This window comes from Oryx dammah, unplaced genomic scaffold (assembly GCF_014754425.2).
Source record: "Oryx dammah isolate SB20612 unplaced genomic scaffold, SCBI_Odam_1.1 HiC_scaffold_2, whole genome shotgun sequence".
NCBI classification, from domain to species: Eukaryota; Metazoa; Chordata; class Mammalia; order Artiodactyla; family Bovidae; genus Oryx; species Oryx dammah.
Window position 1 is genome coordinate 14,514,400 of NW_024070186.1, and position 15,635 is coordinate 14,530,034.

The 15,635-nt window shown below is 47.3% G+C and overlaps 1 protein-coding gene across 2 annotated transcripts in view; it reads right to left on the bottom strand.

Moving 5' to 3' along the window:
• The window catches only part of SLC37A1 (solute carrier family 37 member 1), a 72,536-nt gene that overhangs the window by 28,688 nt on the left and 28,213 nt on the right, over positions 1-15,635 (bottom strand). For both annotated transcript variants that reach the window (XM_040231907.1, XM_040231901.1), the window contains exons 6-9: positions 14,551-14,686; positions 12,640-12,716; positions 10,917-11,083; positions 6,025-6,062 (exon numbers count right to left, since the gene is read on the bottom strand). In XM_040231907.1, the coding sequence (XP_040087841.1) occupies positions 6,025-6,062; positions 10,917-11,083; positions 12,640-12,716; positions 14,551-14,686 (418 nt within the window). The remainder of the gene's footprint in view (positions 1-6,024; positions 6,063-10,916; positions 11,084-12,639; positions 12,717-14,550; positions 14,687-15,635) is intronic.

The following is a 15,635-nucleotide window of genomic DNA, read 5'->3' on the forward strand; positions in this document are numbered from 1 at the left end:
TCTGTCCATAGGATTTCCCAGGCAAGAATACTGGAGTGGGTTGCCATTCCCTTCTGCAGGGGATCTTCCTGGCGAGGGAATGGATCCACATTTCCTGCACTGGCAGGTCAATTCTTTACCACTGCACCACTTGGGAGGCCCCTAATCAGCTATACCCCAGCTGTTTCTGTTCAGTCACTCAGTTTTGTCTGACTCTTTGCAGCCTCACAGACTGCAGCACACCAGGCTCCTCTGTCCTTCACTATCTCCCAGAGTCTGTTCAAATTCATGTCCACTGATTCGGTGATGCCATCCAACCATCTCACTCTCCGCTGCTCCCTTCTCCTTTTGCCCTCAATCTTTCCCAGCATCACGATCTTTTCCAATGAGCTGGCTCTTCACATCAGGTGGCCAAAGTATTGGAGCTTCAGCATCAGTCTTTCCAATGAATATTCAGGGTTGATTTCCTTTAGGATTGACTGGCTTGATCTCCACGCAGTCCAAGCGACTCTCAAGAGTCTTCTGAAGCATCATAATTTGAAAACATCAGTTCTTTGGCTCTCAGCCTTCTTTATGGTCCAGTTCTCACATCCATACACGGCTACTGGAGAAACCATAGCTTTGATTATTTGGACCTTTGTTGGCAAAGTGATAAGACCGAAGAATAAAAAAACGTAAAAATGCTGGTTAAGGCAACTTAACTTTTATGAATGGCTTTAACATTTTTAAGAATGAAAGGCCTTCAGAAATAATATAGGCCAATGTTTTTCTCTAACAAGTGAAAAAAAAAAAAAGACCTTCTTACACCAGCAGATTCAGAAGGAAGAAAACACTCTCCACATAGGCTTGTTGGACAAGATACAGCTCAGCCACTGGGGTTATGGTGTCTAAGTGTATGTGTGTGTGTGTGTGTGTGTATACAGTAAATATGTTTTAATTTCTCTTGGTTCCCAGGGGGCATCAGTGGTAAAGAATCCATCTGCAATGCAGGAGACCTGGGTTCTGTCCCTGGATGGGGAAGATCCTCTGGAGGAGAGCATGGCAACCCACTCCAGTATTCTTGCCTGGAAAATTCCAGGGACAGAGGAGCCTGGTGGGCTACAGTTCATGGGGTCGCAAAGAGTCAGTCACAACTGGGGGCACATGTGCCACAGTGCACTTAATTTCTGTTAGCTGCACCCAGGAGTGAAATTGCTGGGTCATCTGCTAACTCTATGCTTAACATTTTGAGGAACTGCACTGTTTTCCAAAGTGGTTGCACCATTTTAATATCCTCACCAGCAGCGTATGAGTATTCCAATCTGCTATTATCTTCTTGATTCCAGCCAGTGCAATGAGTATGAAGCAGTATCTCATTATGGTTTGGATTACACTTCCCTGATGACTCACAACATTAAACAGCTTTTCATGTGTTTATCCGCCATTTATTTATCTTCTTTGGAGAAACACCTCTTCAGATTCTTTTAACCCTTTTAAACTAGGTTGTCTTTCTATTACTGAGTTCTAAGTGTTCTTTATATACTTCAGTTCAGTTCAGTTCAGTCACTCAGTCATGTCCAACTCTTTGTGACCCCATGGACTGTAGCATTCCAGGCTTCCCTGTCCATCACTAACTCCCAGAGCTTGCTCAAACTCATGTCCATCGAGTCAGTGATGCCATCCAACCATCTCATCCTCTGTCGTCCCCTTCTCCTTCCACCTTCAATCTTTCCCAGCATCAGGGTCTTTTCCAATGAGTCAATTCTTTGCATCAGGTGGCCAAAGTATTGGAGTTTCAGCATCAGTCCTTCCAATGAACATTCAGGAGTGATTTCCTTTAGGATGGTTCCTGAAGAACTATGGACAGAGGTTCGTGACATTGTATAGGAGGCAGTGATTAAGACCATCCCAAAGAAAAGGAAATGCAAAAATGCAAAATGGTTGCCTGAGGAGGCCTTACAAATAGGTGACAAAAGAAGAGCTAAAGGCAAAGGAGAAACAGAAAGATACACTCTTCTGAATGCAGAGTTCTTTACATAATCTAGATACAAGTCTATGATCAGATATATGATTCGTGCATGTTTTCTACCATTCTTTGGGTTGTATTTTCACTTTCTTAATGGTATCCTCTGAAGCCTAGAAGTTTTAAATTCAGTGAAGTCCAATTTATCTGTTTTTACCTCCATGCTTTGTGGTTTTGGTGTCATATCCAAGGAGGCTGGCTTAATCCAAGATTATGAAGATTTCCTCCTGTATTTTCTTCTAAGAGTTTTATAGTTTTTGCTCTCACCTTTATGTCTTTGGGGCTTCCCTGATAGCTCAGTTGGTAAAGAATCCGCCTGCAATGCAGGAGACCCTGGTTCGATTCCTGGGTCGGGAAGATCCCCTGGAGAAAGGAAAGGCTACCCTCTCCAGTACTTCTGGATTTCCCTTGTGGCTCAGCTGGTAAAGAATCTGCCTGCAATGTGGGAGACCTGGGTTCCATCCCTGGGTTAGGAAGATCCCCTGGAGAAGGGAAAGGCTACCCACTCCAGTATGCTGGCTTGGAGAGTTCCATGGACTGTATAAGTCCATGGGTTCCCAAAGAGTTGGATACGACTGAGTGACTTTCACTTTAAGTCTTTAATCCATTTTAATTTTGTGTATGGTATGAAGAAGTGTTCCAAATTCATTCTTTGAATGTGGCTATCCAGCTGTCTCAGCACCATGTGTTAAACAGACTTTTTCCCATTGAATGGTCTTGGCGCCTTTGTTGAAAAAGAACTGACCATACACGTGAGGGTTTGTTTCTGGACTCAGTTCTCACCTATCGATCTATATGTTTAACCCTATAATAGTAACATAGACAGAGCCTTAGTTAAAGCAGCTTTGTAGTAAGTTTTGAAATTGGGATGTGTGAGTCTAACTTCGTTCTTTTTCAGGATTCTTTTGGCTACTCTAGATTCCTTGAATGTTCATAAGAAATCAAGGATAAATTTATCATTTTTTTCCAAGAAGCCAGCTGGGGTTTTGATATAGATTACACACAATCAGTAGGTCCATTTAGGGAAATACTGCCATCTTGACAATATTCACTGAGTCTTCTGGCAGTGAATACAGGATGTATTTTCATTTCTTAGGCCTTCAATTTCTTTCAACAATGTTTTGTAGTTTTCAATGTATATCAGTCTTGTCCTTCCTTGGTTAAACTAATTTCTGAGTATTTCATTCCTTTTGCTGTTGCTGTCAATAAAATTGCCTTCTTAATTTCATTTTTGGATTGTTCATTGCTAATGTATAGAAATACAACTGACTTTTATATACTGATTTTGTATCTTGCAATCTTCCTAATTTTTAAATTAGTTTGAATAGGTTTTTGGTGGATTCCTTGGGATTTCCTATAGACAAGATCACATCATCTACAAAGAGGCATTTTTGACTTATGCTTGTCCAATCTGCGTGCCTTGAATTTCATTTTCTTGTTCAGATGCTCTGGCTAGAACTTCTGCACGCTAACTAGAAATGGCGAGAGCAGTCATCCTTGTTCTGTTCGTGACGTTACAGGGAAAGCATCCCATCGTTCATCACGAAGTGTGATGTTAGCTGCAGATTTTCATTGATGCCCTTCATCTGGTTGAGGCAAGTCTCTTCTATGTCTAGTCTGCTGAGCTTTTCATCATTAAGGGATGCTGGATTTTGTTGAAGGCTTTCTCTGCTTCTATTGAAATGACCCCAGAGTTTCTGTCCTTTATTCTATTGAGGTATTATATTAATTGATGTTCAGGTGTTAAATCAGGTGTATACTGGAATAAATCCCATTGAATCATGATGCTTAACCCTTTTTATTTGCTGCTGGATTAGTATTTTGTTAAGTTTTGCATCTACACTCATGAGAGAACTTGGTCTGCAGTTTTCTGTTCTTGTGATGTCTTGTTTTCTTATATTATAGGATAATATAGAATAAGCGGGGAGTGTTCTCTTTTATTTCTTTGGAAGAGTTTGTGAATAGCTGGTATTAATTCTCTGAATGTTTGTCGGAATTCACCAGTGAAGTCCTCTAGTCCTGGGGTTTTCTTTGTATTAACATTAAAACTTTTCATTAATAATTCAGTTTCTTTCCTTGTTATAGGTCTATTCAGATTCTCTCTCAAGTCAGTTCTGGCAATTTATATTTTTCTAGGAATTTTCCCATTTATTCTAAGCTATCTAACTTGTTAGTATACAGTTGTCCATAGAATTCCTTTATGCTTCTTTCTATAAAGTTGGTAGTAACATCCCCTCTCTCATTCCAGATTTTGGTAATGTGAATCTTCTGTCTTTTTCCTGATCAGTCTAGAGGAGTCTCCATTTTATAGATCTTTTCAAAGAACCAACTTTTGACTTATGGTCAAAAAATGTTGCCTCCCAGTTTCAATAAACAAAGAATGTTGCTGCCACCAAGCCATCAGCCACTACAGCCCCCTTCTAAGGTGTGCCCTGAGGGGTTTCAGGAAGATTAAAAAGGATCTTAGCCATAGATAGCTAGGATATCTAGGATGCTTCTCTAAGGAATAATTTCAATGAGCCCAGCCTCCTGCATCTTACCATACAGATACGAGCAATAAAGTCATTTTCTTGAGATGTCTGGTTTTTTGTGATTAGCAATAATCTTTTGAAGTATGTTGCTTTTTTTTTTTTCCAGCAAAAGCTCCTATCCACCCTGGCCCCTCCCTTACCTCTTTGGAACACTTCCTCAGAGCCACTGACAGTCCTCAGTGAGTTCTCTGAATAAAACATTACTCACAACTTACAGGTTGTATGTTTTTTCTGTTGACAAGTTTAATTGATTTCCCCTATTGTTTTTCTATTCTTTTCTGTTGTTGTTTGTTTGTTTTTAATAAAAGAGTCCTTATGGGACTTCCCTGGTGGTCCAGTGGTTAAGAGTCTGCCTTGCAATGCAGGGCACATGAGTTCAATCCCTGGTGGGGGAACTAAGACCCCACAGGACAAAAAGCAACTAAGCCTGCAAGCCACAACTTCTGAGATCACATGACTCAAGAAGATTCTGGAATCTGCAACTAAAACTCAGAGCGGCCAAATAAATAAATTTTAAAAAATTTAAAATAGATTTAAAAAAAGAATCCTTATATTTTATAAACACACACTGAAATAGTCAGAGACAAAATGTTATAATATGATGATCAATATTTGCATAATAAATAAACCCTGAGGAGAAGGGGGGTGGTCTTAGAAGGAGTACTTATACCATGAGATGAGCAGGTAATGGGTACGTGCACATTCATTACACTATTCTTTCTACTTTCCTATGTGTTTTAAAATTTCTGTAACAAAATCTTTAAGGAACTGGAAAAATAAAAACTGCATGCTGAAAAGAAGACCTTTGGATGGGAAATTCCCAGGACGGGGCTGTGCCCAGAAGTCAGCACCTGTGAAAGGCCTTGCACATGCAGCTTGGCACAGAGCTCTCCTCATAATGAGGGGCAGGTGCGAAGGGACAGAGCAGATGGGGAAGCGGCCAAGCCCAGCCCCAGCTCCTGGCCTCTGCGGCCCCTCGGGAAGCCCTCCCTGCCCCTCACCCATGGGTCTCCCCAGGGCCCTACAGGAAGTGAGCACAATTCCCGTGGGAAAGAGAACTTTGGGACTGTTGCAGAATCTGAAGAAACGTCCCCAGAAACCAGTCCAGTCTCTCCCTCTGACCGAATCCCTTTGAGAGTTGGAAAGAGGAAGGGGAGCCCCGATTTCCCATGAGACCTGGAGAAGCTGGCACCCCAGGGGCTCCTCGAGCTGTCATGGGGGTTGAGCAAGGGAAATGACGCAGCTTCAGCCCAGGTCACACACACAAGTGCAGGAATGCCTCCAGCACAGGGATGCTCTTCCATATGTCTGAGCTGTGCACAAGGACGATGACACACGAGGACAATGACGATCATTATCATTATAAGTCATCTCTTTCTAAAACTGCCAATATTTTGAGGGTGGGACTGGTGTGCACGTTTGTTACCCACTGACAGGACAGACAGGGTCAGGCTGGTGACAGTGATCAGACACGGCCCTGGAAGGCACGAGAAGCAGACAGCGTGTCCTTACCGTGGCTGGGGAGGACGAGCAGGCGATGTCCTTCGGATCTGAAACACCAAACAGGAACAGTGTGAATCAGGGCTGGGTGCTTCCTCCAACACAAGAAATTAAACCAGAACAAGGCATCGTCTGACACTTTTACTAAATAAACAACCATTAAAAAAAAAAGACAATGCACAAGACAGCATGTCTGGTGCGGTGAGGGCAGAGGTTGGCCATCCCTGCACAAACCCACAGGCACACACCCCTTCCCTCACTCAGGCCCCGAGACTGCCTGATCCCTGCGCACCGAAGCTGGGAGAACAGGCAACCAGTGCCAGCAAACGCAGGTCATCATGAATCTGAAGCCCGCTTCACAGAACAGAAAATAGTTTACAAACAGAAACAAGCAGAGCATATGTGTACCCTGGAGACCAGCCTTGTCAGACGTATTTAAAGGATAAGTGTCAGAAGGAAACAACAGGACCAGGAGATCTGAGCAATGGGAGTCTGATAACATTTAGGATGAGTCATTTAATGTCACGGGATGAACAAGAAGGAAAGATTAGTGGGCACAAAACACCTATCTTGAAATAGAACAAAATGCCTTTTACTGAAATGCAAGGAGGTGTGAAATAAGTCATATTTTATAAGAAGCAAAGAAAAATTTAAACATGAAGATTCATCTCTGCCCTTTGGAGACCTCTCCTCCTCACTGTGAATTCTGTGTCTGGATTAGGCATGGACCAGACTTTCCCATCGCAGCTTCCCTGGTGGCTCCGCTGGCAAAGAATCTGCCTGCAACGCAGGAGACTGGGCTTTGATCCCTGGGTCAGGAAGATCCCCTGGAGGAGGGAATGGCAACCCATTCCAGTATTCTTGCCTGGAGAATCCCATGGACAGAGGACCCTGGTGGGCTATAGTCCATGGGTTCACAAAGAGTCAGACATGTCTGAGCGACTGACACTTTCACTTTTCAAACCTCCCCATTGGCAGGAACACCCGCTCATCCAGGAAGAGCAACATTCTCCCAGCATCCACAGAACAGTCCTTAAAGACCACATCCCTTCTGGGTCTGGTCAGGGGTCACGGGACCCACCGCGATGCCACTCAGACCTGGACTTGTAATCTGTCAATAACATGACATTTGATGTAGTCTTCTGTCTCAAAAACCTGATCTGTGTCCTGATTTCTAACTGGTGGAACAGTTCTCAGAGCATTCTAAGACACGCTTCCCAGATAACAGTAACCCTCAAATTTGGCTCAAATAAAACTTTCCAATTCTTTCTTAAATCTACTGATTAATTTTTCATTGATGGAGGGAAGGACATGAAAAGGAACAAATCCAGAAGCTAGGCTTTTTTCAGTTTCCTAATTTAAGACCATGTCCATGTAATCTGGGAACAAGAGCTGAGCTTATTGCCCTGAGTAGCCTTGGGAAGCAAACCCCACTTCTTGAGAATCCAGAAAGCTACCTTTCAACAGCTCTGCTCCCCCACCACCACCCAGAACCTGGGTCTTTTTATAAAAAGATGGTGAGACAGTTTCACTGCCTTGAAACACAAACTGAGCCACAGGACTTTGAACTTCTTACAGCGGAGTTCCGTCCTGCAAGACACAGAGTGGGACATAGTATAGGGGTCCCTGGACCACATGCGATCCTGGGCTACAGGCTCCTCTTGGCTCACCCTCTGCTGAGGGTAGGCCCAGGGAGCCCTGGTGGGCCTGGTGGCTCTGGGGATATGCACTGACATCAGCTCCTCTCAACCGCCAGCTTTCTCACGCCCATAATGCGAGCCCCTGGGGCAGTCCCAGTGGCTCATCCCTATGGGCATGGCCAGTCCCCAGGATGTGTTTTTCCTGGGCTTTCACCTGTAGGACATTGGCACATGTGACCCCTTGGTTGGGATATGTCTGAGGGCACCTTCCCAGGCAGCCCTAGTGGGACCAGAGGACAGGGTGCCCACGGGGTCCTTGGGCCCAGGAAGGACGAGCAAGGACGGCCTGTCCCTTACTGCTGGCCGCAAGAAGGGGCACAGCTGCAGCTTTGCCAGCCAGCCCAGAGTCAGGGATCAGGGACGATGAGGGGACAGAAATAAATCACCAAGATGCACGTGGACCTGATCTTTCCTCTCTGCAGGTGGTCTGCCCTTGGACACAGGATGTGCTTACAGCTGCCTCCTGTCATTCATACAAACGCCACGTCCTTGTTACGGGGAAGACTACAGTACCGATCCCTTTGACAGAAAGGACCCCATGGTCTTCTGTTCTGCTGCAGAGGACAACAAGTGGCCTGTTAGAGTGACAGAGTCGAACAGTGGACTCGGCTCACAGGTGACTTCGGGACCAGGAGGAAAAGACTCATTCATGAGCACCTGGCTCGGGTCGAGCCTGCCCACCTGTTTCTCTCTTTGTTGTGACTCCTGGACATGGGGCCCTGGTGCCTGGGTCCCAGCGGTGGGGGCAGGGGCATGGTCAGGGGGCCACAGAAATGCCTTCTCCCACGAGGCTGGCTACGGGGGCTGTCCCAGGGGGAGGTGTCAGGCGCACAACCAACTGGCATCCTGTCAAAGCCGCGTGCAGAGCAGTGGCTCTAGAGCTCAATCTCAAGAGGAAGACGGTCAGTGGGAAGGTGGAGAAATACCAGGTCCGGCAGGTGTGCACAACCCCATGAGCTAGGCCCTGGGGACCTTGGCGGAGGCCAGGCGAGGACAGAGGGAGCAGCCGAGGGGGGTCTCTAGTGGTCTTTAGACAAGCATGGCCAGTCCTGTGGAGAGAGGAGCTGCCCAAGGCAGAGAGGGCAGGAGCGGGTGACTGAGTGATGCTCGAGGGGAGGGGGGGACCAGAGTGTGCAGAGATCCCTGCCCCAGCCAGGAGGAGTGCAGGGGAGGGGGCAGGTGTGGGGCAGAGGGGGAGGAGCAGTGAGAGGACATTTCTAGGGGCCTTGTGAAGAACGGGGATCAGGAACTCAATGGATGGCCTTGCATAACCTTGAACATATTTACCGGTAACAGCAAAAGGCTAAGACTGCATGTAAGGAGACCCAGCATCGACCAGATGAATGTGATGAAAGGAGGGGAGGGGGCCTCTGTGGCTGGGACTTCAGCCCCACAGCACCTCCCCCCAGCCTGCAGCACCCCAGGACCCCTGTTAGTCTTCAGGGCCCACTGAGGGCCACCTCCCCCCAGACCAAGGAGGGGGGACACGAGTGCTCAGTGTGCCCCAAGTCAGTGCAAATACCTCTCCCAGCAACACCTTAGGGCCTTGGGGAACCTGGGCAGGTGCATTTCATCCCAGAGTGGGCCGGGGGTGGGGGGCGGGAAGGGGTGCAAAGCCCCAGAAACCACAGAAGCTGCGGCTCTGGGGAGGACGCTCAAAGACGAAATCAGGACTTCCTTGTTCCTGGAAAACCTGTCCCACCCTGGATGACTGAGCCCCAGCCAGCCCAGCAAACAAGCTCCCGTCCACTGCCACATACTCCGTCCCTCACCACCTCACCTCTTTCCCCCAGAACCGCCCCTTTGTCAGTTAAGGAGGACAATAAAAGCCACTGTGGACTCTGGACACTGGGCAGAGTGACTCACGGGGGTGGGGGTGGGGCCCTGGGAGTTACTGTCCAGGTGACGGAGTGGAAGGAGCCCCGGAAGAGTCCAGATGACCCGGCACCAGGTGCTGGGGAGACAGCCTGGAGGAAAACCGGTGACGTGGTGGCCTTTCCTGGAACCTCGGTGACACGTAAGCTACAGCTGACTCCACAGGTCTGCAAGGAGGCTCCCCCACCCATAAGCTGTTTAACGATTCACTTGTTCGGGCCATTTCAAGATGCTGCTAAAAGCTTACTCAGCCCCTTGAGAAAACAGTGAAACTGGGAGGTGAGCAGCGCCCCCACTGTTTGCATGGGGTTGGAGGGCAGCTAGGGTTGGGTGTGGCAGGGCGGGAATTCCTCATCTAACTTTCTGTCCTCACTGACAGGACAACGTTGGCCTGAGAGCCTCCTGTGTCCTCCACTAAGTGGGTAGTTATTTTAAAAGTGCAAAGCTTACCATTAGAAACAAGAAAAAAGAAGCGAGAAACTTCATATGCCTTAATCTTTTGGATGACGAAACTGCTCTGAATGCAAAGCTGAGGCTGCAATTAATGTTCCACAGAGATGAAGTCATTTGACTCCAGAGCATCTCTACCTGGGAGCTGACAGTGGGGCACTGTCTAGTACCATGTGATTTTATTTAGCTTTAAACCAAATTAAAGATGTAAACGCCAAACATAACTCATCAGGATAGCTTGTGGGATTAGAACACCCTGACATATAACAGCTAAAGCAGCCCCTGCTTCTTTACGGCTAGTGTAACTGTTAGGATCCTTGTCCTGCCAATCATGATTTTAAAAATTACTTTCAAATGCAGTGAAAACAGAAGTCTGGTATTGAGTCCAGGATGGAACAAAGGATTGGGTTTTCTGGTAGAACACTCTTGTCTGATGAAGATATATAAGCTTAAGTCATGCCATGGTTTTAAAACGTTGTCAAGGATATATCTTATCAGAGAGCAAACAACTGGGAAGGCCCATTTCAGTTTGTGGCTGAAAGACTGGGGTGAGCAGGTACAGCCACATGGGCTGGGCAGTGAGCAATGTGGCCAGCGGAGGTAGACCACGTATGCCTGATGCTGCAGAGCCGGGGGACAAGGCAGGAGGAGTTTCAGCATCAGTTTACTCCAGAAATCAGGAAACAACAGAAAATCCAACCAGACCAGGAGAACAACAGCTCATCAGGGAAGGCTGTACCTAAGAAGGAAGTCTGCCTGGCCTGGGAGAGCCGGGCAACCACATGCCTGCTCAGGACGAAGCCACAACAGCCTCTTCTAAACTCATCCCCCAGAAGCCACCACCCACCCTGGGGAGGGGTCATCATCCATGGTACTTACGTTCGATGAGAAACAGAAAGCACAGGATCCCCATGGCAGCCACGATGGCCCCGGGCACGATGAAGGACAGGCCCCAGCATGTGGACACCCAGTAGCCAGCGATCAAGGAGCCCAGGATGTTGCCCACGGACGTGTGAGAGTTCCAGACTCCCATAATCAAACCTCGTCTGCAACATGGCAAGAAATGGCATGTGAGGTCTCGGGGATTCAGGGATTCAGTGGGTCAGCACATGACCTCACAACAGTGCCTGCACCGTGCATGAGCTGATGTAGAAATAACTGGGGCTTCCCAGGTGGCACAGTGGTACAGAACCCACCTGCCAATGCAGGAGATGCGGGTTTGATTTCTGAGCCAGAAAGATCCCCTGGGGAAGGGAATGGCAACCCACTCTAGTATTCTCACCTGGGAAATCCCATGGATAGAGGAGCCTGGAAGGCTACTGTCCACGAGGTCACAAAGAGTCAGACATGACTTAGCAACTGAGCACTCATCCAGAAATAAACAGGCAGTGCACACACCATCTCTGCAAGGCTCGGGACCAGCTGTTTATGAGACAGCTGTATCTTCACTTACTCTGGCTGTATAATTACATCTCTCTTAGCTTATTCATTTTATGATTAAAAGAGGAAAGTGGCCTTTTCCTGAAATTCTTGGAAAGCCTGAAATTTAAATTTGTGCCTTTGCAATTTAAATACAGGGCTTCCCTTGTGGCTCAGCTGGTAAAGAATCCACCTGCAATGTGGGAGACCTGGGTTAGGAAGATCCCCTAGAGAAGGGAAAGGCTACCCACTCCAGTGTTCCGGCTTGGAGGATTCCATGAACTGTATAGTCCATGGGATTGCAAAGAGTTGGACACGACTGAGCAGTTTTTACTTCATTTCACTTTACTTCCCCTGTGGTGCTAGTGGTAAAGAACTCGCTTGCAATGCAGGAGACATAAAGAAGTGGGTTAGATCCCTGCATGGCGAAGGTCCCCGGGAATAGGGCGTGACAACCCACTCCAGTGTTCTTGCATGGAGAATCCCCATGGACAGAGGAGCCCCGAGGGCTACAGTCCATAAAGTCACAAAGCACTGGACACGACTGAGCAACTTAGCAAGCATGCAATCTGAATAAAATCATCTGATGAAACATCTTGTTAACAAAAGTTCATGCTGATGAACCCGCCAGATGAACATGGCTAAATAAAGCTGGATGAGTGGGTTTCCTATTTTAGCTTCCCTATGTTGTCCAGCATCTCCAATCACTTTCTAATCGTGGTCCTGGCTTGCTGTGTGTCACACGAACATTAGGATGGCCTCTGACTTCAGTCAGGCCCAGAAGTGAGTACGGCTCTGCTACCAGGTGCTGGGTGACCTTGACAGGACCTGCCAACCCTTCCCTGTACCTTCCAGTCTGTGAATATGTAGCTTCTGCTTCCGAAGGCTGGGGCAAGGCCCTGACTGATTTCTTCCAGGTTCCCGGGAGGCCAGGTAAAGCCCAGGCTGCTGGTGGGCTTGTGAGGGTGACTCAAACTCCTCCTTGCCCACAACGGGGGGCATCTCCTGGGACCAAGGCTCATCTGAATTTCAGACCCCCAAGTCCCAGAGGTTTCAAGCATCTTATCTCATAGAGTAGACTAAGGTGATTTTTCTGTAATCAATCTGAAGAAAAACTAAAAATACAGTGGTCTAGTTTTCATCAGAAGAATGAAAGCTGCTGGAAACAGGCTGCCTTCCTCACCTGCCTTTTCCAAACCAGTTCCCAAGGCAGGTGACAACACTGGGCCAGCCGGTGGTCTGCACAAGTCCATTGATGACCTGCAACAGAGAGCAAAGGAGAGGACCCCTAAGGGGGACACGCACACGGAGGGAGCCCATGCTCAGGGCTTGGGTGCACAGCAGGGACCTCACAGGAAGAAGGGGCAGAAACCCATGCAACGGGAGCTTCGATAAAAACCTGTATTTTAACTACATATATGTATATGTGTGCTCAGTTGCTCAGTCATGTCCGACTGTTTGCGACCTCATGGACTGTAGTCTGCCAGGCTCCTCTGTCCATGGGATTTCCCAGGCAAGAACACTGGAGTGGGTTGCCATTTCCTACTCCAGGGGGTCTTCCCAACCTAGGAAATGAAATCAGGTCTCCGGCATTACAGGCACATTCTTTACCACTGAGCCACCAGGGAAGCCCTATATATATGTATGTATATATATATATATATATATATATATATATCAGAGAAGGAAATGACAACCCACTCCAGTATTCTTGCCTGGATAATCCCATGGACAGAGCAGCCTGGTGGGCTACAGTCCATAGGGTTGCAAAGAGTCAGACACGACTGAGTTACTGAGCACACATGTGTATACCTTATTATGAGAATAATGTGTGCCTACTATGAAAATTTTAGAATAAGCAGAGAGAAGAAAGAAAAGAAAATCTCTTGCTGAGAGATGAACAGCTTGGGGCCAAGCTGTCCTGTGTCTTTCCAACCTAAAACTTTATAAAAAGAGAAAAACCTTCTCTGTTTTATAGAACTGTGATGAAACCACAAATGTGGTTTATAAATTGCACATTTTCCCTCCTTCCACCATCAAGAAGGTATGGATGCTAAGGATCCACTGAAATGAGCATAACCTTGACCTGGCAACTGGAGAAACATTCTCCACTTGCCAAGAGCGCCCTGAGCTTTCGCTGGAAGAAGGGACTTAGGAAGTGTATCGGCAACTGGCTTTGCTTTCATCTCAGTGGCCTCAGGGGGCAGCTTTAGGAGGCAATACAAAGCAAGGTCCAACCTCCAGTCTCCTCCAACCTCCACAGGGAAGGACTGGCCTCTGGGAGGTGGCCTGGGAACTGCTGGTCTATTCTTGGGGGCCAATAGGCTCAGCCTTCCCTCCAGGAACATGCTGTGACTCTGGGGAATTCTAATTTTCTGTATTACTATAAAGTGCACATTACTTTGGTAACAAAAACAGCCAAACTCTCGGAAGTCCTGTGGCGAAAGTTGTAAGAGCAAATTACATGTAATTTGCCCCATGATCTTAGAACATCCTCCTGGGCTCTCTGGAGAGCCTCGGAAGTTGAGCATCATTGCTTTGAGTCCTCTTCCATGTCCAGTCAGTGTTATCCACAGGGCTGCTGGGAGAGGCAGAGCCGAGCATTCCAGGCCGTACTGGGCCTGCTCGACGGGGCCGGCCGCAGGCCCATCTGGCCCTCGATGCCCTGCAGTCTGTCAGGCCCTCACTTTTCATCCCCACTGACTGCCCCCAAGGCCCCTCAACCCTCTCCTCCCCTTGTCACACCCACGTCCCCCAACTCTGGAGCAGTCAAATTTGTGACAGGACAGAGCATCTCAAAAGCATTCAAATGAAGGCAGAAGGACTCACAGGGCTTCATGCTCTAATCCCCCTGCTGGGGTAAAATTAAGTGGCAACTCCTGACATTAAGAAACACTTCATGGCTGCTGGCATCTCAGAGCAGAGGAGACAGAAGGGGCCGTGTGGTCCAGTGCTGACCCTGACTTCAGACAGGACACAGCTCTGCCGCCTCTCCCAGCCTCTGCAGTCTTCTCTCTTGGCAGAGGTGACATAAACACCCCATCCAGCTCATGGTGGAAACCCAACATGGGGTGAGCCATGGACTAGACCTCACCTGAGTTATCACGTAGAACCCGAAACTGTGGATGTTGTAGAAGTACCCTACGCCAAACAGGGCTGTGAAGGCGCCGCTGGCCAGCATCCCGAAGGTTAGGTAACACCGGATGGGGAGACGCTCCCCTATTATGCCACTGAGGACGAGAAAAAAGAAAGACAAACATGAGCAAATGAACACGCCCATAACGTAAATGACCCGGCCGTTGCTTTCCGGATGCTTTCATGCTGTTCTCTGAGCTTTTAGAACTTGAAAGCACTCCAATTTCCAGGAAAGTTTAATGACAATTATTTCTCAATGGAGCATTTATTCTCCAGAAATCAGAGACATCCTTTAAGACTTTCTATTTAGAGTAGAAATCACTGTCAAATAATAAAATTGAAACACTCTGACAGAAAGGATGACTGCCAGTGGAAAAAACCAAAAAACTTGTCCTGCTGGCTTAATCCTGTTTTATATAAAAACAATAGCCAGGGAATATATAGTGTTTTAAAGTTCCAACTGTTGGATTGTAGACAGGTGGCAGGAAAAGGGACCACCTGTGACCCTGAGCAAGTTTCTCGACCCTCTGGCTGGCAGCAAGCCTGTGGATGAGCAGCAAAAGGGACTCTGCTGACGACCCTCCTGCCTCAACCACTGTGATCTGGTTTAAAGACCGACAGGGCCTTTTCTTTAAGGCAAAGCCTGAAACATGGGGGCAGAGCCTCTATCTTCCTTCTAAACAACAGGATGACTCAATAAAGAGCTAATCTTTCGGGAGAACTGCTTCCTAGAGCTGCCTAGGTTCTCAGACAAGTAAATTTGGTTAAGCACCTGGCAGGTGGTGGGTGTGCAATAAAATAGCTCTGGTGCTTCTGGGGAGGGTGAAAGTTTCATACCAGGGCATATATATTTAACAGGTTTTTACCACCATCACACTACGCTGCCCAGTGCCATAGGAAACACTCTTTATTACTGCCCTGTAGGAAATGCCACCCTGGAACAGCCTGATGTTGTCACTTATTAAGTGAATAAAAAAGCTGGAGAGCAATCATTAACGATTATGAGCCTTTTTCACTCAACCCTATGGGTATCATTTTCCTCCA